General features: G+C 37.1%; 1 protein-coding gene across 4 annotated transcripts in view; it reads right to left on the bottom strand.

Annotated features, from left to right (window-relative positions):
• The window catches only part of LOC128703280 (lysosomal alpha-glucosidase), a 55,566-nt gene that overhangs the window by 9,075 nt on the left and 23,260 nt on the right, over positions 1-23,231 (bottom strand). For all 4 annotated transcript variants that reach the window (XR_011394400.1, XM_070103320.1, XM_070103321.1 and 1 more), the window contains exons 8-19: positions 22,894-23,062; positions 21,003-21,072; positions 20,706-20,810; positions 18,554-18,691; positions 16,708-16,824; positions 14,636-14,838; positions 11,581-11,714; positions 9,331-9,482; positions 7,184-7,332; positions 5,956-6,040; positions 2,883-3,064; positions 1,995-2,083 (exon numbers count right to left, since the gene is read on the bottom strand). Coding sequence is in view for 3 of the 4 variants with exons in the window: in XM_070103320.1 (XP_069959421.1) it covers positions 1,995-2,083; positions 2,883-3,064; positions 5,956-6,040; positions 7,184-7,332; positions 9,331-9,482; positions 11,581-11,714; positions 14,636-14,838; positions 16,708-16,824; positions 18,554-18,691; positions 20,706-20,810; positions 21,003-21,072; positions 22,894-23,062 (1,593 nt within the window). In the remaining variant the exon portion in view is untranslated. The remainder of the gene's footprint in view (positions 1-1,994; positions 2,084-2,882; positions 3,065-5,955; positions 6,041-7,183; positions 7,333-9,330; positions 9,483-11,580; positions 11,715-14,635; positions 14,839-16,707; positions 16,825-18,553; positions 18,692-20,705; positions 20,811-21,002; positions 21,073-22,893; positions 23,063-23,231) is intronic.

The raw sequence follows: 23,231 nt of genomic DNA, 5'->3' as shown, positions 1-23,231 counted from the left end.
AGGCAGGGTGACCCAAAAAAAAGAAAGAAAATCCCCAAAAAGAAAATACTTTCATCATCATTCAACACTTTCACCACACTCACACATTATCACTGCTTTTGCAGAGGTGCTCAGAATATAACAGTTTAGAAGCATATACGTATAGAGATACACAACATATCCCTCCAAACTGCCAATATCCCAAACCCCTCCTTTAAAGTGCAGGCATTGTACTGCTAACATCATTAATTCACTGCCTTCATTACTAATTTCAAGATACAATTTACTACTATCAATGCCAAAGTTCTGCTATTGTAACCATAGTAGATTACCATATTATTACAGTTTTGATATTATAACCATAGTATAGTATAATCAAACCAATTCTAAGGCCAAAAGTCACAGTTCAAACATGTCGTCTAGCTTGTTCTGGGAGGTATAGAAAAAAAGACACTGTGACGAGTAAATCTTTGAATACAAGATTTGCTCTAAGTAGAGCATTATCAAATTGCTGACCTGATAAAGCTCTACTCAGAATGAAACAGTGTCTGTAAGCAAATATTAGCTGTGTGTGTCTTTTTACTAAGTTTGTTTCAATTTATTAACCACAAGTCACAGCAAATTTTGATTAAAGTGGCAATCTCCCTGCCATTTAGGCCAGCACATGGGTTGCTGGCTTCACAGTAAGGCTCTTGGAACACTTAAACTCTAACACCACAGAAAGGTGGCCCAGCACTGATGCTACTGCCATTAAAAGAGAAGGCTATAGCATTTTTTCAAAATAAAAAATGTTATGTCAATGGACACAGATGCAACTAGTAAGTTATTGTATTGTGGCAACGTTTCACTCTCCAGGTACTCTGTTGGTAATTCTAACATTATTACTAAAATAAAAGATGATTTGTTAACGCATTAGTTATATCAGGAAACACTGGAGTTTATGTAGATAAAATTCATCTACCAAGTGTCTCAAGAACAAAAATGAATTGGCTCATATACTTACCAATGGGTATCAAATAATTTAGATAAAGAAAAATTGGATATCAAATTGGAGAGGAGTAGTATGGAAGAAGTGAATGTTTTCAGATATGTATTTGGGAGTTGACGTGTCAGCAGATGGATTTATGAAGAATGAGGTTAATCAAAGAATTGATGAAGGAAAAATGGTGAGTGGGGCATTGAGGTATATGTGGAGACAAAAAACATTATCTATGGAGGCAAAGAAGGGAATGTATGAAAGTATAGTGGTACCAACACTCTTATATGGGTATGAAGCTTGGGTTGTAAATGCTGCAGCGAGGAGGTGGTAGGAGGCAGTGGAGATGTCCTGTCTAAGGGCAATGTGTGGTGTAAATATTATGCAGAGAATTCGGAGTGTGGAAATTAGGAGGTGTGGAGTTAATAAAAGTATTAGTCAGAGGGCTGAAGAGGGGTTGTTGAGGTGGTTTGGTCATTTAGAGAGAATGGATCAAAGTAGAATGACATGGAGAGCTTATAAATCTGTAGGGGAAGGAAGGCGGGGTAGGGGTCGTCCTAGAAAAGGAGGGAGGTGGGGGGGGGGGGTAAAGGTTTTGTGGGCGAGGGGCTTGGACTTCCAGCAAGCATGCGTGAGCATGTTAGATAGAAGCGAATGGAGACGACTGGTATTTGGGACCTGACCAGCTGTTGGAGTGTGAACAGGGTAATATTTAGTGAAGGGATTCAGGGGAACTGGTTATTTTTATATAGCCGGACTTGAGTAATGGAAATGGGAAGTACAATGCCTGCACTCTAAAGGAGGGGTTTGGGATATTGGCAGTTTGGAGGGATATGTTGTATATCTTTATACGTATATGCTTTTAAACTGTTGTGTCCTGAGCACCTCTGCAAAAACAGTGATTATGTATGAGTGTGGTGAAAGTGTTGAATGATGATGAAAGTATTTTCTTTTTGGGGATTTTGTTTCTTTTTGGGTCACCTTGCCTCGGTGAGAGACAGCTGACTTGTTGGAAAAAAAAAAAAAAAAAAAAACTTACCAATGGAGTCTCCATCATCCCAGTAAAACTCTCCAGCAGCTCGACCAAACTGACTAGGTGCCACCACAACACCAATACCATTCTTGCGGCTGTCAGGCAGAGCATAAAATTATAATCAACATTACAAAGCTAAAAATATGATATATAAATATCTGTTTCTCCATGGGGAAGTGGAACAGAATTCTTCCTCCATAAGCTATGCGCGTTGTAAGAGGCGACTAAAATGCCGGGAGCAAGGGGCTAGTAACCTCTTCTCCTGTATATATTACTAAATGTAAAAGGAGAAACTTTCATTTTTCCTTCTGGGCCACCCCGCCTTGGTGGGATACGGCCGGTGTGTTGAAAGAAAGAAAGAAATATCTGTTGTTTATAACTTTAAAACTCAACACTAGCATCATTCAACACTGGTCTTGTATATTTCTGGCCACTATTTTATGAATACACAGGGAAGCTAAGAGCATTTAGGGCTGTGGAAGGATTCCACTCTGTCAGTATTGCATTGCATCTTGCATACATTACCTCCCTAGCTGAATATGCCACACCCTTACTTGTTCTGACTGACACGATGCTTGGAAAGTTTGATAAATGCAAAGATGCTGAAAAATATTTAGCATGTGAAAGGAGACTATTTCCAGCAAGAGACTATTAATTAGACATACCCATACCGGAAGTAAAAATTTCAGGAAAATTCAGCCTAACCTTTTCATAAAATTCCTTCAAACTTTTTTCAGAACAAAGCAGTTGCTTGTTCTGAAAAAGTTTCAACCTAAAAATAATCCGATAATCACTCCTCTAAATTATTCAAATACTTCAACTAATCTACAAAAAAATAATCTGGTATGTAATGACTGCAATCTGAGTGAACTACAATCATTTATATGGTTGTACCTGTCACTAGTAGTATTAGCAGGTGGACTGATGGGAAGGATGTGACCTCCACGAATCAGTAAGGGAATTTTGTCCTTGGGAGCTTCCAGTTTAATGTAATCCCCTTCACCTTCCATGGGGTGACCAGTGTACCAGTCATACCAGCTACCATGAGGTATATAAGCTCTCACACTCGTGACATTCTGAAAATATCAATGAGAATTAACAAATTTATTTTACACTTTAAACGATCTCAAGAATTTAGCTTATTCCAAATTAGGTAAAAAAAAATTTTGGGGGGGCTCTACAGCTGTTCTATATGGGAATAGGACAAGAAAAAGTGAAGGGTGAGAGAAGGAAGATGTGTGAGGCACACACAGTGTCACTGTATGGTACTACAGACTGGTAGGAACACTGAAACCATAATTCTTACTGACTAAACAGTTTTATGACAAACTTCTCTAGAATTTCAACTTTTTGAAAAATTCTTTGCATAATGTGCTTTTTCTTCACACCAATAAGCCATCGCTGAAACTGGAGGACACTAAGGGTCAAAACTATAATACACAGTCCTGTATATTATGGAGAGACAAAGACCCCTGTTTCAAACAAACAGTAGTGGTATGACAATGCAGAAGAACTATGGCAGCACAAGATAATACAATAGTGAGTTGTAGAAACATAAGCACCACAGTGATTAATAATCCTATTTGCTCTTAGCATTGAATTAGAGAACTTGCACTACATTATTTCCTTACGTTGTTGAATTTCTAGACTTGGAACTGTTATCTTGCCTCAGCTTATTTGAAGCCCAAACATAATTGAAGTTTTCTTCCATCCCCCAATATGCCACCCCTCAACAATCAACTAACACCCAAAAACCCATTAACTGATTAAATGGGGACAATAGGTGTAAGCAAACCTGCAAACATAAGCCAACCTGTAATCCTTAAAACAATTAAACTCTCAAAAAGTCGTATAGCATGTATTAATATGTATTTAATTATCTTGAGTTCATTGTAATTCCTAAATTTATTGTTACAACCACCTAGAGACCATGTATTTATAAGCAATCAACTGTTATTACCTTATTAGGCATATCTATTCCTACCTCATCTCCCACAACATACTCAACCCCTGTCAATTTGGGTTCAGGCCTAATAAAAATACTAATGATGCTATTATCCACATGCTAGAACATATTTATACAGCAATAGAGAAAAAAAGAAGTCCCACTGGGGATCTTCATTGACTTACGTAAAGCTTTCGATACAGTTGACCACGACTTGCTCCACATAAAATTGTCGCACTATGGTATAAGAGGGCACTCCCTCAACTACCTAAAGTCATACCTCAGCAACAGAAGCCAATATGTGTACACAAATGGGGCAAACTCTTCTGCACAGCCAATTACAGTTGGTGTCCCACAGGGAAGTGTCCTAGGCCCTCTTCTCTTTCTCATATACATAAATGACCTACCAAATGCATCGCAACTACTCAAACCCACACTATTTGCAGATGACACTACATACGTCTACTCCCACCCGAGCCCAGTCATGCTAGCCAATACTGTAAATACCGAATTACAGAAAATACCAACCTGGATGAGGACCAACAAACTTACTCTAAACATTGACAAAACCTACTACATTCAGTTTGGTAACAGAGCTGCAGATATGTCTCTTAACATAATGATAAATGGATCATCTATCACAAAACTCACAGGGGGAAAATTCCTAGGAATCCACCTTGATAATAGACTCAAATTTCAAACACATATACAACAAATTTCCAAAAAAATTTCCAAGACCGTAGGCGTACTATCGAAGATACAGTACTATGTTCCACAGTCAGCCCTCCTGGCCCTATATCACTCACTTATTTACCCCTATCTCACCTACGGAATTTGTGCATGGGGCTCAACAACAATAAACCATCTCAGACCACTAATCACCCAACAAAAGGCTGCAGTCAGAATAACAAATTCCCACTACAGACAGCACACTCCACCAATATTCAAAACTCTAAACCTACTCACAATACAAAACATCCATACTTATTACTGCACCTATTACATACATAGAACACTTAACTCTGACATAAACCCTTCCCTCAAACATCTCCTTACCAACCTCAACAGAACACATGACCATAACACAAGACACAGATCACTCTTTGATGTTCCTCGTGTCCATAGCACGCTATGCAAAAACTCAATCCACATAAAAGGCCCTAAAATCTGGAATTCATTACCTGTGAATATAAAAGAAACACTGTCTGTTTATAAATTCAAGTCTCTTCTCAAAAATCACGTACTCACCCACAACTAAATAAATACTGAATAATTGTATCTCATAAATTGTATCTCATATATGTATCTCATTATTGCATCTCATAAATGTCAACCTGTGACCCAATCAAACTTTGTTACTATTTAACTTCATTACCTAACATTCTACTGATTACACAGCAACACAGTAAATGACCATATGACCTGTCTTTGTAATACTCATTTGTACTAAATTGTTATCTGTTTTACAATAATTTTTTTACCACTGAATATATCATTGCTTAGTTAATCTTAAGTTAATTTTAAGCCTGCCCATAATGCTATGCATTCAAGTGGCTTTGGCATGCTGCACTTAACTGTATTCTTTTGTACTTCACTGTATCATATTCAAATTAATAAATAAATAAATAAAAAAAAAGTTTCCCAGAAATGCTCTACATACTAAGGGGCTTTCCGTATGCACACCTAAATGTCACCCACCCCTGTACAAACATTGTATCATACTGAAATAAATAATCTAATCTAACGCACAACATCTGAAGACTATCACAGAGCCACGAGTTACTGTCACCATGTTAATTTTTTTTGCCATCAGCTATGCTTTCCTGTATAGTACAGATATACAACTTGCGAAACATTTGGGAATCTGTACAGAGGAAACGTTTTGCCAGCCAGTGGCTTCTTCAGTCCAATATAGAGAATAATAATGTAAGATAAAGAGGAGTTTGAGGTAATCAGTCCCTCAGCCTATACTATGGAATGACTTCAGAAGTTGGTGTCAAAGATAAACTCTAGTTGTCTTACCGCTTGGAGAACTGGGAGTATCATGAGTGCCGAGCCCCACATGAACTGTGTATCTATAGCATATGTTTTGGGATCTTTCTGGAATCTGTAGAAAGAGCAAAACCTCATGAGAAGCTTTATTAATAATGTCGATGTTCATTGAAAAACATCCTAAATAGAATAGTATGATGCCTAAACTTAAATCATGATAGCCAGTTTCAAAAACACTGATGTCAATGTAATTAAAACAAAATTTACACAAATAACCCGCACATAAAAGAGAGAAGCTCTTAATTTCATCCTGTCGGTATTATATACCATTCTTGTACTACTACTACTACTACTACTACCACCACCACCTCTTCCTGCCTATATATAGCCGTCCTGCTCCACTTCTGGTTAGTGTGACTTTGTAAATGGTCCAAGTCGGACCGAAACGTCGTCGTAAGCTTCTCTCTTTTATGTGCGGGTTATTTGCGTATCGTTCCAGTCACAGTATTGTGCCTTTTTTGTTATTTAAAACAAAATTTCATTAAGGCAGAAAAGAAACAACAGATTATGAAATATATTTTCATTAGGGGAGAGCACCAAACCTGTGAGTCATACAGGGTCTGAGGAATGGAAGCATTCAGGTTCAATTCTAAGTAGGGGAGAATAAGTACAGTTCCTTGGATCAAGAGCTCCTCTCTGGTGCCTGGTGCCTGAGGGCAACATATTAGGAAAGCTTTATTTCAGCCTCCAAATGAGGCCCTCTTCAACAGATTGGCTGAAATACTATACACCTCCAAATCTGCTGGTTCCTTTCTGCCTCTGGCAAGACAATGATGGAGTAAACGATGGTGAAAGTTTTTCCTTTTTCAGGCCACCCTGCCTTGGTGGAAAACAGCCGGTGTTAAAAAAAAAAAAATGATTCAATCTACAACGTTCATAAATAGTATTGTAATATTTTATCCAATATCTGGTTGACAAAGCCTAAAGAATGAATGGATTTGACAATTAAAAACAGAAGGGATTGATTAGATGGGGAACTGGAGGTATTGAGAAGATGGAGTGAATATTTTGAGGAACTATTCAATGCTGATGAAGAAAGGGAGGCAAGGATTTCATACATTGATCAGGAGGTATAATATCTTTTATTAACGAGGAAGAGCCAGTTATTTGAAAAATGTTCCAACTACAGTACTGTGACTTATTCATGTTGGTTATACATGATAAAAGAAATAACATTACAGTTAAAAAGTTGACATACTGGAAAAAAAGTGGCCTAGCCACTGGCTCTCCTGTGAGATGTGCACGGAAGAAGAGTGAATAAAGATACGGCAGGAGAATGTAGCGTTGAGTGAGGGCGTTACGTGATGCTATCACAACATCTTCCCCTAGAGCTACTGGGTCTTGGTCCTGGAATAAACAATATGTAAAGTAGAAACATGTATAGTCCACATGTAATATAAATGGTACATAAACACACACTTTAAAGGTAGTAGGTTGGTAGACAGCAACCACCCAGGGAGGTACTACCGTCCTGCCAAGTGAGTGTAAAATGAAAGCCTGTAATTGTTTTACATGATGGCAGGATTGATGGTGTCTTTTGTCTGTCTCATAAACATGCAAAATTACAGGTATGTCTTGCTACTTCTACTTACACTTAGGTCACACTACGCATACGTGTACAAGCATATACACCTACCATCCGACTTACAAGCTGCTCGACATACGTCCACTCGACTTACGACCGTGCATCTGGCAGCTGGGCTGGGCCGGCTGATGCACACCACTGTACAATATTTGACAATACTCGCGGTGGCAATGAGTCATGCAGACAGCATCAGTTTGAATTACCCTGCCCTATCAGCAGCATCATACTGTATTAACTGTACTAACTGGACAGTAAATTTCACCATGGCCCCTAAGATGAAGTCTGAATCTTGGAATCTGGGTTTTCTGCTATTTTCTTTCTAGTTCTTGTTCTTGTTTATTTCCTCTTATCTCCACGGGGAAGTGGAACAGATTTCTTCCTCCGTAACCCATGCGTATTGTAAGAGGCGACTAAAATGCCAGGAGCAAGGGGCTAGTAACCCCTTCTCCTGTAAATATTACTAAATGTAAAAGGAGAAACTTTTGTTTCTCCTTTTACATTTCCTTTTGGGCCACCCCGCCTCGGTGGGATACGGCTGGTGTGTTGAAAGAAAGAAACACCCACTTTATACAGAAACATGTATACTGTACACAAAGTAAATTTCAACATTATCCAGCATGAGGATATATACACTGAGAGGTATATCTTTCAGTACATATACACTAAATTTGCTTTAATCCCTATTTTATTTTATTATTTAATTAATACACTGGCTGTTTCCCACCAAGGTAGGGTAGCCTAAAAAAGAAAAACTTTCAACATCATTCACTCCATCACTGTCTTGCCAGAGGTGTGCTTTACACTAGTTATACAATTGCAACATTAACATACCACACTTGGATCCACTTCAAGGACAGCATGAAACAAGCTTTTATGCCACAAGATGGGCAGAAAGCAGCAACTTCACTCTGGCTGTACCCTTCTCCAGAACATCACTCCATCTGAGATCATACATACCCAGGATGACTCGAGTATGGAACACATTCGTACAGCATAATGATGTCAACGAGATAAAGTCAGTTGATCAAATGAAAATGCTGGCCCACAGATGGCTCCAACTTCATCCTGTTCCCTACTTGTATGTCTCATAACAATAAAAATGCTTTCAAATGAGCTGATGTAGGTAACAGCTCTTAGCTTGCCAATAAAGTTAGAAATCCTTAACCTGTAAATAGTTTGTCAATAAAGCTAGGGATCATTAACCTTGTCAAACCCTGTGTAAAAAAAATAAATAAAATTAAAAAAAAAAAAAAAAAAAAAAAAAAAAAATACCACTGCTTTTTATCCACTTTTTTTTTTTTTTTTTGAAGAGGTATAATATGTGACTTAGCAATAATAATGAGTTGTGCTCTACATTCTGAAGCACAAATCCATTTGAAAATAAAGTACTTTATTTTTGACCAGACATTTTTGAAGAATACGCACAATACCACAAAACACTACAAAAAGACTGCAACAGCTCTACAAAAACACAACAAAAACAGTACAGAAAAACTACAAAACACTACAAAATATTACAAAAAATACAAAAACAGTTGACTTGAACAATGGTCTAAGTTGGACTGAAACTCAAAACAAGTTTCTTTCTCGTATATGCGAGTTATTTATGTAGAGATATACGTACATGTATATTTTTCATACCAGTGAGTATGTTTTGGTAGCTTTACCAATCCAAAATAAAATGGTGGGTAACCCCACTTGTGGATGTGACCCAGACCTTGGGAACACTGCTGTAGACGGGGAGAAATGTTTCTACTCACAAAGGCGTCATCTGTATTGTGGTTTCTGGAGAATGGATAAAATGCACCCAGCTGCATCCACCGCATGCAAAGTTCGGCTGTTGTGTTGCCATTGAATCCGCATATATCAGCACCAACCATTGGTATCCCATACATGTTAAAGTTTAAAACTCCTGAAAAAAAAAAAGAGGAACACAAAAATTAGACAAATAAAAAAAATGACAATTCACAAGGGGTTGTGTATTCAAAAAAACTAATTTGAAAAATGAACCTTAAATTTTTATTTATAAGATTTTTTTTTTTTGTAAAGGATGATACATCCCCCTGACAAGTTGAATTTGCCAAGATGTAATAAATTAGGATAAGTTAGACAAAAAAATCCCAGGACAGTCCCTTGTTCCCATTCCTATTCATCCTATTCATCCCATTCCCTATTCGTCTTGAGGAAATGGTAACAGAGGTGTACCACAAGGATCAGTATTTGACCCAATAATGCTTTTTGATTCATATTTATAAGACTTAACAAAGGAAATAAAAACCTCTATAAAAACAATATACAGTGGACCCCCGGTTAACGATATTTTTTCACTCCAGAAGTATGTTCAGGTGCCAGTACTGACCGAATTTGTTCCCATAAGGAATATTGTGAAGTAGATTAGTCCATTTCAGACCCCCAAACATACACATACAAACGCACTTACATAAATACACTTACATAATTGGTCACATTCGGAGGTAATCGTTATGCGGGGGTCCACTGTATGTGTACAGATAATGAAAAAACTCCATGGGAAAATGGAAGTGAATTCTTCCTCTGTAAGCCACGTGTGTTGTAAGAGGTGACTAAAAATGCCAGGAGCAAAGGGGCTAGTAACCCCTTCTCCTGTATACAATGCTAAATGATGGAAGCAAGGGGTTAGTAACCCTTTTTCCTGTATACAATACTAAATTTAAAAAGAGAAACTTTTGTTTTTCTTTTTGGGCCACCCTGCCTTGGTGGGATGCGGCTGGTTTGTTGAAAAGAAAAAGAAAAAAAAATTGATAAATGTATAGGTAGTAGGATGGTAAACAGCAACCACTCAGGGAGGTACTACCGTCCTGCCAAGTGAGTGTAAAACGAAAGCCTCTAATTGTTTTACATGATGGTAGGATTGCTGGTGTCTTTTTTTCTGTCTCAAACATGCAAGATTTTAGGTACATCTTGCTACTTCTACTTACATTAAGGACACACTACATATGCATGTACAAGCATATATATACACATCCTTCTGGGTTTTCTTCTATTTTTCTTACTAGTTCTTGTTCTTGTTTATTTCCACTTGTCTCCATGGGGAAGTGAAACAGAATTCTTCCTCCACAAGCCATTTGTGTCATAAGAGGCAACTAAAATGCCATGAGCAAGGAGCTAGTAACCCCTTCTCCTGTATATATTACTAAACGTAAAAAGAGAAACTTTCGTTTTTTTTCTTTTGGGCCACCCCACCTTGGTGGGATACGGCCGGTGTGTTAAAAGAAGTAAAAATAATAATATCTTTATTTCTACAAGTACATGTACAAGGTGTACAGGCCTAGCTGACATCAATGACATATTACTATATAGAAAGCCACTTGTTATGCAGAACATTTCCCACAAATTAGGTCAATTTTGTCCCCAGGATGCGACCCACACCAGTCGACTAACACCCAGGCACCTACTTACTGCTAGGTGAACACGGAGAGCAGGTGTCTTAAGGAGACACGTTCTAATGTTTCCACCCATACCGGGGATCAAACCACGGACCTCAAAGTGTGAACTGAGTGCACTAGCACTTACAGCCTGGCTGATCAGGCACTCTCAGTATTTAGTGGATTAGCTTCCTCTGAAAACTACCTATGTTCCAACAATACCAACTATATAAGATACACTGGTAAATACAGTGGAACCTCAGTGTTCAAATGTACCAGACCTCAAATGAACCAGTCCAAACATTTTTGTTCAGAAAAAAATTGAACTGGTTTTTGAACGTTTTTCTGGAGTTTTTTTTACAATTCAGTTCCTAAAAACCTTTACACAAAAGCCCTGTTTCAAAAGTGCTTTGAAATGACCTCTGACACTGACATAACTCAGAGACTTTTGGAAGAGTCAGTTCAACATCCTCCAGTGTGTGAGGCTGATAACTAAAGCCTGGGAAATACTGTTTCCCACACTTAACTTTTTGCAGTTTCAACACCATCTAGGAACCAATTAAGTTCAAACACTGAGGTTCCACTTTTTGCCGTTCCAACACCTACCAGCAACAGACTGCCACAAGTTGAACCAGTCAGACCACACATCGCCTGTCCAGTGGCCTCCATAGCTACCTTGTCCAGGAAATGTTGAGCGGGATATTATGAATGGTCGCTTCCCTCGAATGATCTGCAAGGCGCTGTCAAAGACGTTTAGTTACAAAATGTTAAGTATGTATTGTAAAAATTTGAATCTAAACAGCTAAATAAGATTTAAACCTGAATGTGTCATTAATCAAACAATACCAGACTTTTATATGGAAATATATGGTATAAAATACTGTCATGATGGAAACATGTGGTATAAAATACCAACATGGAAATATGTGGTATTAACCCTTAAATGGTCCAAAAGTATATATACGTTTTTTCAACATCTGGAAGTATGTAAAAAAAAGTAGATCTACTTTTGTAGCACTACGAATTTGAACGTCGATCTGTTTGGACCGTTTAAGGGTTAAATACCGAGATGGAAATATGTAGTATACAATACCGACATGAGGGAAACAGACATGATAAAGCCTACCGTGTACGGAAAATACCAATAAAGAATTGAATTATAATGCATTTGTCTTTTTTTCTGTAGACCTATTAAAAGAAATCTTTGGAGCTAGAATGAAAACAGAAACAAATCATAAGTGTTCATTTAAAACATAAATTTGCTTTAGAAAAGCAGCACAAGTTACAAACCATCCACATAAAAAAATGCATGGGAAATTGATGATAATGGTATACTATTTATGTCTGGAAAACTGCAAATTCCTGCTGATGCAGATCTTACTGGGTAGTCATAACCCAGTCTATGGAGCTTCTGGTTATCTGACCAATGCCGAGCTTATTGGTTCAAACTGTTTAAAACAATTCACTTCACATCAAAAGATGTGAGGTCAGAGTTCCTCCACACTACTTAAAAAATACAGTAACATTTTTCATTTCCCAGGATACTTATTAGTGCAACTGAAAGTAAACCACAGTAAATACTAAATCTAATGCACCTCTATTTATGAACTTCAGAAATAAAGGAAAAAATCCTCTGGGTCAGTTATTATTTTTTTTATGTACTGGCCGCCTCCCACCGAGGTAGGGTGACCTAAATAGAAAAAGGACAGTTTTTCTTGTTTCACATTTAGTAATTTATAAAGAAGAAGGTGTTACTAGCCCCATGCTCAAGGCATCTTAGTTGCCTCTTACAACAAGCATGGCTTATGGAGGAAGGATTCTTGTCCACTTCTCCATGGAGTATTATTGTTATTATTACAGTCATACTCTGCCCTACATCATTAACTGGTTCCAAGAGCCACGACATAACCCAGTTTTTGACGTGACTGGACGTAATGTCTTAAAAATGCCTTAAAATGACAAAAAATGCAGTAAAACTAGCGTAAGTAACTCGTGAAAGTATATAACTATTGCTAAGCCTTAAAGAACGCTAAAAATGCACTTTAATCATATTTTTTCAAGAATAATAAATACAAAAAAATTATGTTATTTACCTTGTGATTTGCCCTTAATTAAAAATGCCTTAAGTATGAGGAAATGCACCTTACAACTAGAGTAAACAACATACGAAAGAATATAACTCTTGTTAAGGCATTACAGAATTTAAAGAATATTTTAAGTCTTAATTTGTAAAGAATAATAAATAAAATTAATAAAGTAATGTTATTTACCTTAAACTTGGCATGGGCAAAAATGCATATGGCATCGCCCTTGTTTTGAATGAGAACCAGCAGCAATGCTGCCACGCAACAAGACGGTGCAACTACGTAATGACGGCCACTTTTTTTTTAAATTTTATTTAAATATTTTTTATATACATGTACATATGTATCCATTTTTTATATTTTTCATGTGTTTTTATTGTATTTTAAATTGTTATTTTAGCTTCTTTTATCTTTTGTTGTTAGTTTTTATGTGTTTTATTTATTTTAAATATATTTTTAAGGAAAAATTTATTTATTTCACATCCTATTATTATGACGTAAGTGATGTTGCTGAGTGATGTATCGTAGAACGTCATGATGCTCCCTGAACTGAAATTTACTCTAGAAAAATTGCATAAAGGAGAATTTGACGTAGGTCAAAATGACATAAAGCGGGTTATGACTGTATTATTATTATTACGTTATTATTATTATTATTATAAAATTAAGCAGTAAACCTTGTAACTAATAAACTTTTTTATTACAGACTTGTCTATTGTTGTGACAATCATATGAGTGGGAGGGGCTGGGTTTGATTGGTGTCATTGGGTACGGGAGTTATTTCTTGGGTGGCTTTAGGTAGAGATCGTTTTGATAAGGACCTGCCTCGTATGGGCCAGTAGGCCTTCTGCAGTGTTCCTACATTCTTATGTTCTTATATCCACCACAGCTGCCACTATAGGCTGCCCGGTGCCCATTCTCCACTATTAGTCCATGAAGTCAAGGATTTAGTGTACTGAAATCAACATAACATAATTGTGATGTCTGCACATTTATGGTAAGACGGCCACTGAATGATGGTGACTGTTTCAATGTGTTTCCTATTTTGAATACCACCACTTGTTATAAATTAAATCTGAAGATTAGCAGATCTTCGTTGTCATTATTATTATTACCAGGTAATGACGTTGCCTGTGACTTCCCTGGCATAATTAACCCGTAAACGGTCTAAACGTATATATACGTTTTTTCAACATTTGAAAGTATGTAAAAAAAGTAATCATTTTTTTTTTTTTAAATTTGAAAATGTGTAAAAAAACTTTGATCTACTTTTTTTTTTTTTGTTATATTTGAAAATATGTAAAAAAAACGTAGATCTACTTTTGTAGCACTACACATGAACGTAGATCTGCCTGGACCGTTTACAGGTTAAATTTAAATTTATCATATATATACAAAGGTTGATTCTCTATGGGGAAGTGGAGAAAAATCCTTCCTCTGTAAGCCATGAGTGTTGTAAGACGTGACTAAAATGCCAGGAGCAAGGGGCTAGTAACCCCTTCTGGCTGGTATGTTGAAAAAACAAGACAACACAAGCTGATGTGGGGATTAAACAAAAGACTTGTTGTAATACTAACGCATTTGTAGCAATAGTTTCTGTAAAGCCAAAGAGATTGTGTAGATTGTAATGTAGACCCAAGTGCTGCCTCGAGCTCATACACAAGGTGTGGTAAAAGAGAAGACCACCATGCACTGCTGGTAGGAAGTATGGATGTTCCAAGTTATTTGATTCACAACCATCAACACTGCCAGACCAAAAGTTGGAAGGTTCATTCATATCCTGAAACAACAATTACAATTTACATATACAATATTTTTTTTAACACACTGGCTGTCTCCCACCAAGGAAGGGTGACCCGAAAAAGAAACAGCTTCACCATCATTCACACTCATTGTTTTGCCAGAGATGTGTAGATACAACAGTTCAGATGCCCCTCTAAACAGCAAGTATCTCCACCTCTCCTTTAGAGTGCAGGAATTGTACTTCCCACCTCCAAGACTCAAGTCCAGCTAACCAGTTTCAGTGAATCCCTTCACAAAAAGTTACCTCGTTCATGTTCCAACAGCTCGTCAAGTCCCAAAAACCATCTTCCTCCACTAACTTCTTTTAGACTATACAGAACCTGAGAATAGGAAAATAATCACATTTAATTCAAGAAAAGGGAGGGCGGCTCCATGTTTCTAAGAGGGTACCTTAAGGTAACTTCTTAAGAGACTTTAGTTTAGGTACGTTAAATGTGTCACTTTTTTCTGTGCAATTGTTACACAGTATTCACATGTGCAACATATTTTTTATTTTCTATTAGTAGCATACTCCATAGGGAAGTGGAACAAAATTCTTCCTCCATAAAGCCATGCATGTCATAAGAGGCAAGGGGCTAGTAACCCCTTCTGTATACATTACTAAATTTAAAAAGAGAACTTTCATTTTTCTTTTTAGGCCAGTTTGTTGAAAAAAAAATTATTAGCATTACCCCTAATTTAGGGCAAGTCTACCTAAAATCCTGTGGATAATCATGGGCTTTTCCATGCATGAAATAAACACTATTAATCTATCTTTGGCCATCCAACACACATGAATGAGTGTTCAAATAGGAATGAACAAATTTAAGTGGTGGAGTGTGAGTAAGGTAACATTTTAAAGGGATTCAGGGAAACCAGTCAGCCTGGCTTGAGTCCTGGAGGTGGAAAGTACAGTGCCTGCACTCTGAAGGAGAGGTGGGGATGTTGCAGTTTAGAGGAACATCTGAGCTGTGATGTTAGCATACCTATGGGAAGACAATGATGGAGTGATGATGAGAGTGATTCTTATTTACAGATCATGACCTAATATCGCCCAACCTCAATGGGGGATGGCCAGTGTGTTAAGAAAAATGATTATTAAGAAAGGAAGTGTTAAAGTGAGAAGTTAGGTTAAGTAATGTTCGTCAGGAAGCAGGACAAGTGTTTCCTGATGCAGGTCTTAAGCCATATGAGGAATCTCAGCTGGAGCTTTTGGTTATCTGATTGAGGCCTTCTGCTGGCTTACCCATCCACCCCTTTAAAAAAATTATGGTTATGATTATAACCCTCAGATGATCTTAAATGTTAAAGTGAGAGAAAAGCGAATATGGAGAGTACATGAGTTAACAAATACACGCTATTTATGTACCAATTTTCATGAAAGCTAGCAAGACATACAGAGATTGTATTTAAAGAGAGTCACATTAACTTGGTGGAAAAATGGACAATTGAATGAATGATGGTGAATGCAATTCCTCCTCTTTTTTTTTTTTTTTTTTTTTTGGGGGGGGGGGGGTCACCCTACACTGGTGAGAGACAGCTGGTGTTTAAAAAGTATTAAATTAAAATATGCTGTAATTTATGGAAGCATGGGGCTAGAAACCCCTTCTCCTGTATATGTTACTAAATTTAAAAGGAGAAACTTTCATTTTACCTTTTGGGCCACCCCGCCTCGGTGGGATATGGCAGGTTTGTTGAAAGAAGACATCTTAACGTAACTTCATTTATTGGATTTCAACTTGACTCGCCTATAAACCTCTTCTAGTTATCAGATGGAGCTTACCACAGAATATTTTGAAAAAAAAGTCTTAATACTCACAAACCAAGCCCCATCCACAGGAATTTTGAATAAGGTCCAAATACTCACAATCCAAGCTCCATCCACCGGTATTTCATTGTGGAAGCGCATCAGCTGGCGGCCCCAGTAGTATGCAGAGAGAGGATGTGTGAAATCAGGCCATGATGTACCCACAGGATTCCACACCTGAAAATTACAAGAGAATTTACTTAATAAACTGTGACTTGGCTAATATCTTACACATTTGCCAAGTGTAAGGAGTTGATACTGCCTATGTAGTCCTCATTTTTTTTAATTTGCATTTTGTTCTCTTTCTCTCATCAAAGAATGCCAATACAAAGGTTGCACAAGAACTTGGAAGATTATACGTACCAAAAATAAATATGTTTCAGTAAATAATTTCACCTGTTTGCAAACTGTCAAGCATTTCAATAATACAATTCCTCCAATTGTAGTTAAAAACTATGAGCACAAGTTTTGAAAGCATTTATGTGTAATCCTGCAAACTTTTCTGTTACTTTATTTTCTCGAAATATGGAAAAATAATGAGACATATTTGTAAGCAACCCTGGACATGGTTAACCCTTTCAGGGATCCCCAGGTCCTCTCCCAGGCTTGTTCTCAGGGTCGCCCAAATTTAAAAAAAAAAAAGTTATTTTTTCTTATGAAAAGATAGAGAATCTTTTCCTGATCATGACACCAAAAGTATGAAATTTGATGGAAAACTTACAGAATTATGCTCTTTCAAAGTTAGCGGTCTCGACAATGTTTACGCATCAGCGATTTTGCCCACTTTGAGCCCTATTTTCGGCCAATTCTAGTGTACTAGTCAACAAAAATCATAACTATTTCGCTAGAACTCCATTTTTTCTATCGAATGAGTACAAGAAACCACCCATTTACCGATGTCAAGTATCCAATACAGTGGTCAGAATTTAGCAATTTTGCCAATTTCACACAAATTTCAAAAGATGCCAATTTCCAAATAGGGTCCAGAATAAACAAGAAAGACATTCCTGGCACTAAAATAACATTTCCTCTGTTCATTAGTCACGTCCCCACGCCCCTCTTACATTCTTTTGCTCTATACTTTGAATTTTTATTCTCACAAAAAATAGAAGATTTACTGTTATGCAGACTACTGCATTAGTGTAGAAATGGTATAAATAATATCGGCGCACTTGTGAAAGAATATTAGAATCACCAGTTGACGTGTATTGGATGCTTAGCATGATTTGTTTACTTTTGAACTTTGGTAAAAATCGAATATTTCTGCTACTTTGAGCTCAATTTCAAGGTACTTTTCACTGTAAAACCAGTCAAAATCATCTCAATTTCTGTAATATGTCTTCCATTCTATAAAATGAGACCAGAAAAACTAGAATACAACAATAAATACCATACGAAAATACAGTGCAAAGTCGCTGTTTTGATCCAAAAACACAGTCAAAGTTTTTTTTTTCTCATTACACACTGTGTGCTGCAGGATTTTTTTTATACTGCACACACTGACCACATAGACCCATTCTTTCATATGTAGGCCTACCAGCTTTCTCTCACTAGATCTGAGGGCGCTAGAATTTAGGCATGCTAGTACGTCAAAAACCCTGGTGCGTAAGCCGTACTAGTACGTCCAAAACCCTGAAAGGGATAAAGCAATTTACACTACAATTCTTCATTAAGCAAAATAAGTTATCCACTTAAGTTTTATTTAAACCAACAATAAGAGCAGCTTTATTGATATTCTTCTTTGTTAGGCAAGTCAATGCCAGTTGGTCAAGTAAAAATCATCAGGTGTAATCAATGACTTCAAAAGCCAGGATATAAATCGGAGTAATCCAAAGGCACTAATGATGCAAGAAAAATTGCTCTTCTAATTTGTATGTTGGAAAAAAGTAATTTAAAAATGCCTTACCTTGCCAATGAAAGGTAAATTTGACGAGTTACGGATGAAAATGCCCAAACGGGCGCCTTCGTCCCAGGGCGGGTAAGTGTGAGGCGGCTCGGCCGCGCTAATCCCAGGATCAATAATTGGAACGTAGTGCATCCCAGCCTATCGAACATGAAAAATTCCCAGCATTAGCGTCTAAATATTAATTAAAAAAATATTCCTGAAAAAAATATGTGATTAATACATTTAAACTGAAGAAATTCTATGATATAAAATAATAATAATAATAATAATACCTATGTAGTAGGTTGGTAGACAGCAGCCGCCCAGGGAGGTACTATCGTCCTGCCAAGTGAGTGTGAAACGAAAGTCTGTAATTGTTTTACATAATGGTAGGATTGCTGGTGTCCTTTTTTCTGTCTCATAAACATACAAGATTTTAGGTACGTCTTGCTACTTCTACTTACACTTAGGTCACACTACACATACATGTACAAGCATATATATACACACCCCTCTGGGTTTTCTGCTATTTTCTTTCTAGTTCTTCTTTATTTCCTCTTATCTCCATGGGGAAGTGGAACAGAATTCTTCCTCCGTAAGCCATGCATGTTGTAAGAGGAGACTAAAATGCCGGGAGCAAGGGACTAGTAACCCCTTCTGTATAAATACTAAATTTAAAAAGAGAAACTTTTTTCTTTTTGGGCCACCCTGCCTTGGCGGGATACGGCCGGTTTGTTGAAAGAATAATAATAATAATAATAATAATAATAATAATAATAATAATAAAACTGCTAGGTAGTAGGTTGGTAGAGAGCAACTGCCCAGGGAGGTACTAACATCCTGACAAGTGAATGTAACTGTTATACATGATGGTAGGATTACTGGTACAGAATTCTTCCTCTATAAGCCATGCATATCATAAGAGGTGACTAAATTGCCAGGAGCAAGAGGCTAGTAGCCCCTTCTCCTGTATAAATTACTAAATTTAAAACGAGAAACTTAAATTTTGCTTTCTGGGCCACCCTGCCTCGGTGGGATATGGCCGGTTGTTAAAAAAAGTGTTCATAAGTACTATTATAATATATATGGAGAAATACTAAACCATTAATGGTCACACAACATTTATAGTATGAGAAATAATGAGATTTGACCCAATGAAGGAGATGATACCTTCAATTCCTTGGATCAAAAGATGCACCAGCATCAACACACCCCTCCATCCTTGAAGGACCACGAAAGTGAAGCAAATTCTTCATGTGTGCACCAAGACACGTACATGTGTGATAAAAATTGAAGCAGGAATAAGCTAGAGGAAAATACATACAGTGCCAGCAAATAATAACCCAGACCTCCCCTTCATTATAAATACAAGCAGGCCCTGCTTTACAGTATTTCACTATGCAGCGGTTTTCAATTATACCCATATTTCATTTATTAAGACTTCCTACAATAAATATATTCACCACTAACTATAAGCCAAGGACAAAAATATTTTAAGGCAAGTAATGTGAGTACTGTATATGATTTTTTTTAGGCCTAGCTATATTGCTCACTTAATATATGATAGTGTAAACCTGTTATCAGACTTCTATATGCATAAGAAAGTAAAAAAAAAAAAAAAGGATATAATTCACTTTATAACAATTTTCACTTCACAGGAGTAGCCCAGAACCTAACCTGCTACATATGTGGGGCCCTTCTGTACCATAGAACAGAAACTGTAATAATTTTTCTTCTTCCTCTTGGCACTGATGACCATTTGAAGCTAAAGCTCTGAAGGAGGGGTGCTGACATGTTGCACTTTTTTAACTCTAGTGTAGGCACGCATCTGGCAAGATAGTAATGGAGTGAAGAATGATGATGAAAGTGTTTCTTCTTTTCTGGGTCAGCCTACCTTGGTGGGAAATGACTGATATGTTAATAAAAAAATTGGAGTCATTTGGGCATGCTTTCACTCAGATTTCTGGTTGATCTCATATGTCCTTGATCTCCTGCTGCTGCAGGAGGCATGACATGGATGAAATGTGGCAGGATTCCATCTTTTTTCAAGATATTCCAGACATTCAATAGTTCTGAGGTCTGGATTATTCCCTGGCCACTGAACTTACTAACTACCGAGATCTGCACCAAATTATATACATCAATATCGTATTATTAAGACAAATTTTCTTACCTGATGAACTTCACTGACAAAATCTGAAAGACCTTCATAATGGACGAGATCAACAGTAAAATCTTTGCTGTCATTCATGTAGTCGATGTCATTCCATTGTACATCCTGTAACAAACAAGACATCCTTGTAATTGCAAGCATGATATGGTAAGATTCTTCAAGTTTTATCAACAGGCATATAGAAATACAGCAACTGAAACTGCCAATATATAAAACAAAATATAACAGTACAGTATACTAAAAACATACAATATATATCAAAGTAACTTTGCATAACAGTCTCAGTATCTAACTTACAAAGGGAATTCCAGCATCACGTGTCCGCTGCCAGACTTCACGAGTCCTCTTCACTGATCCATAGCCAAATCTGAAAACATATGGATGAACGAGTGTAAATGGCAAATGTGACAAGGAAAAAAATAATTGGTTAGGGTTATCGGATGAGTTATATTTTTGTGGTATTTTAGTGAACAGTACATTAATTTATACACATGCATGTTTCCTTACACCTGCTGTCCCTGTTCACCTAGTAGTTAGGTACCTGAGTGTTAGTTGCCTTACACCTGCTGTGCCCATTCACTAGCAGTAAGTACCTAGGTGTTAGTTGACTGTAGTGGGTAGCATCTTGGGGAACAAAACTGAAGGACCACAATGGAAATTACACAGTCCTTGATGACACACTGACTTTCTTGGGTTATCCTGGATGGCTAATTTTCCCTACCCCTGGTTAAAAATCCAAACAAATTTTATCTTATTTATCCAGAAATACTTCCTGCCATCATTTTTATATTATTTAGCATGTAATGCTCTCAAAGAAAATTCTAGCAATGCAAATCCTCTGCCAAATTTCTAGAGTCCTGTTTTGCAAATTCATATATCCATGACTTGAAAATAATTAAAAAAGGAGGATATAGCAAGAGAAAGTATCTAGATACTTGCAAAAAAAACGAGGCAAAAAAGATAATGGGAGTTGTAATTCAAAGACATATTTTCTTTCTTTCTTTCAACACACTGGCCGTATCCCACCGAGGCGGGGTGGCCCAAAAGGAAAAATGAAAGTTTCTCCTTTTACATTTAGTAATATATACAGGAGAAGGGGTTACTAGCCCCTTGCTCCCGGCATTTTAGTCGCCTCTTACGACACGCATGGCTTACGGAGGAAGAATTCTGTTCCACTTCCCCATGGAGAAAGACATATTTATTTATTAATTTGAACATGATACAGTGAAGTACATAGGAATACAGTTATTACAGTGCAACATGCCAAGCCCCTTGTATGCAGAGCATTATGGGCAGGCTTAAAATTAACTTAAGATTAACTAAGCAATAATATATTCAGTCGTAAAAACATTATTGTAAACAGATAATTTAGCACAAATGAGTATTACAAAGACAGGTCACATGGTCATTTACTGTGTTGCTGAGCATTCAGTAGAATGGAATATTCTGTTAGGTAATGTAATTAAAAAATAAAGTTTGATTGGGTCACAGGTTAGACATTTATGAGATACAATAATGAGAAACATTTATGAGATACAATTATACAGTATTTATTTACCTGTGGGTGAGTAAGCAATTTTTGAGAAGAGACTTGAATTTATAAACAGACAGTGTTTCTTTTATATTCACAGGTAGTGAATTCCAGATTTTAGGGCCTTTTATGTGCATTGAGTTTTTGCATAGTGTGAGATGGACACGAGGAACATCAAAGATTGATCTGTGTCTTGTGTTATGGTCATGTGTTCTGTTGAGGTTGGTAAGGAGACGTTTGAGGGGAGGGTTTATGTCAGAGTTAAGTGTTCTATGAATGTAGTAGGTGCAGTAATAAGTATGGATGTTTTGTATGGTGAGTAGGTTTAGCGTTTTGAATGTTGGTGGAGTGTGCTGCCTGTAGTGGGAATTCGTTAACATTCTGACTGAAGCCTTTTGTTGTGTAATTAATTGTCTGAGATGGTTTATTGTTGTTGAGCCCCATGCACAAATTCCATAGGTGAGATAGGGGTAAATAAGTGAGTGATATAGGACATATAAAGTAATTCCTCCATGGGTAAGTGGAGCAAAGACTAATTTACACATGTAATCCTCAAAGTTTTAGTGACAGTTTGTTGGGTATATTCTTTACAATAATAATATAATAATTTTTTTTTTATGAGCAACAATACAAGTCCCCATCACAGGGACAACTGACCTGCACTGGTGGTAACCCAATGACCAGTATGGAGGCAGAAAAGGGCGCCCAATCACTTCAGTGTACTGGCTAATAACTGCATTAGGAGTGGGACCCAGGAACACGTACAAGTCAATGATACCACCAAGAGCTCGTATGGTTAGGGCAGGAAGAGGCTGAAGCACAATATCTGCAGGAAAATAATTATTATTATTATCTATTTTTTAACATGCTGGCCATCTCCAAGGCAGAGTAACCCAAAAAAGAAACACTTTCACCATCTTGACAGAGGCATATAGATATGACAGTTCAGAGACCCCTCCAAACAGCAAATATATATATTTTGGTCATAAAGTGAC

The sequence above is a fragment of the Cherax quadricarinatus genome, chromosome 85 (assembly GCF_038502225.1).
Source record: "Cherax quadricarinatus isolate ZL_2023a chromosome 85, ASM3850222v1, whole genome shotgun sequence".
NCBI lineage: Eukaryota > Metazoa > Arthropoda > Malacostraca > Decapoda > Parastacidae > Cherax > Cherax quadricarinatus.
This window is presented reverse-complemented; position numbering and strand designations above follow the sequence as displayed.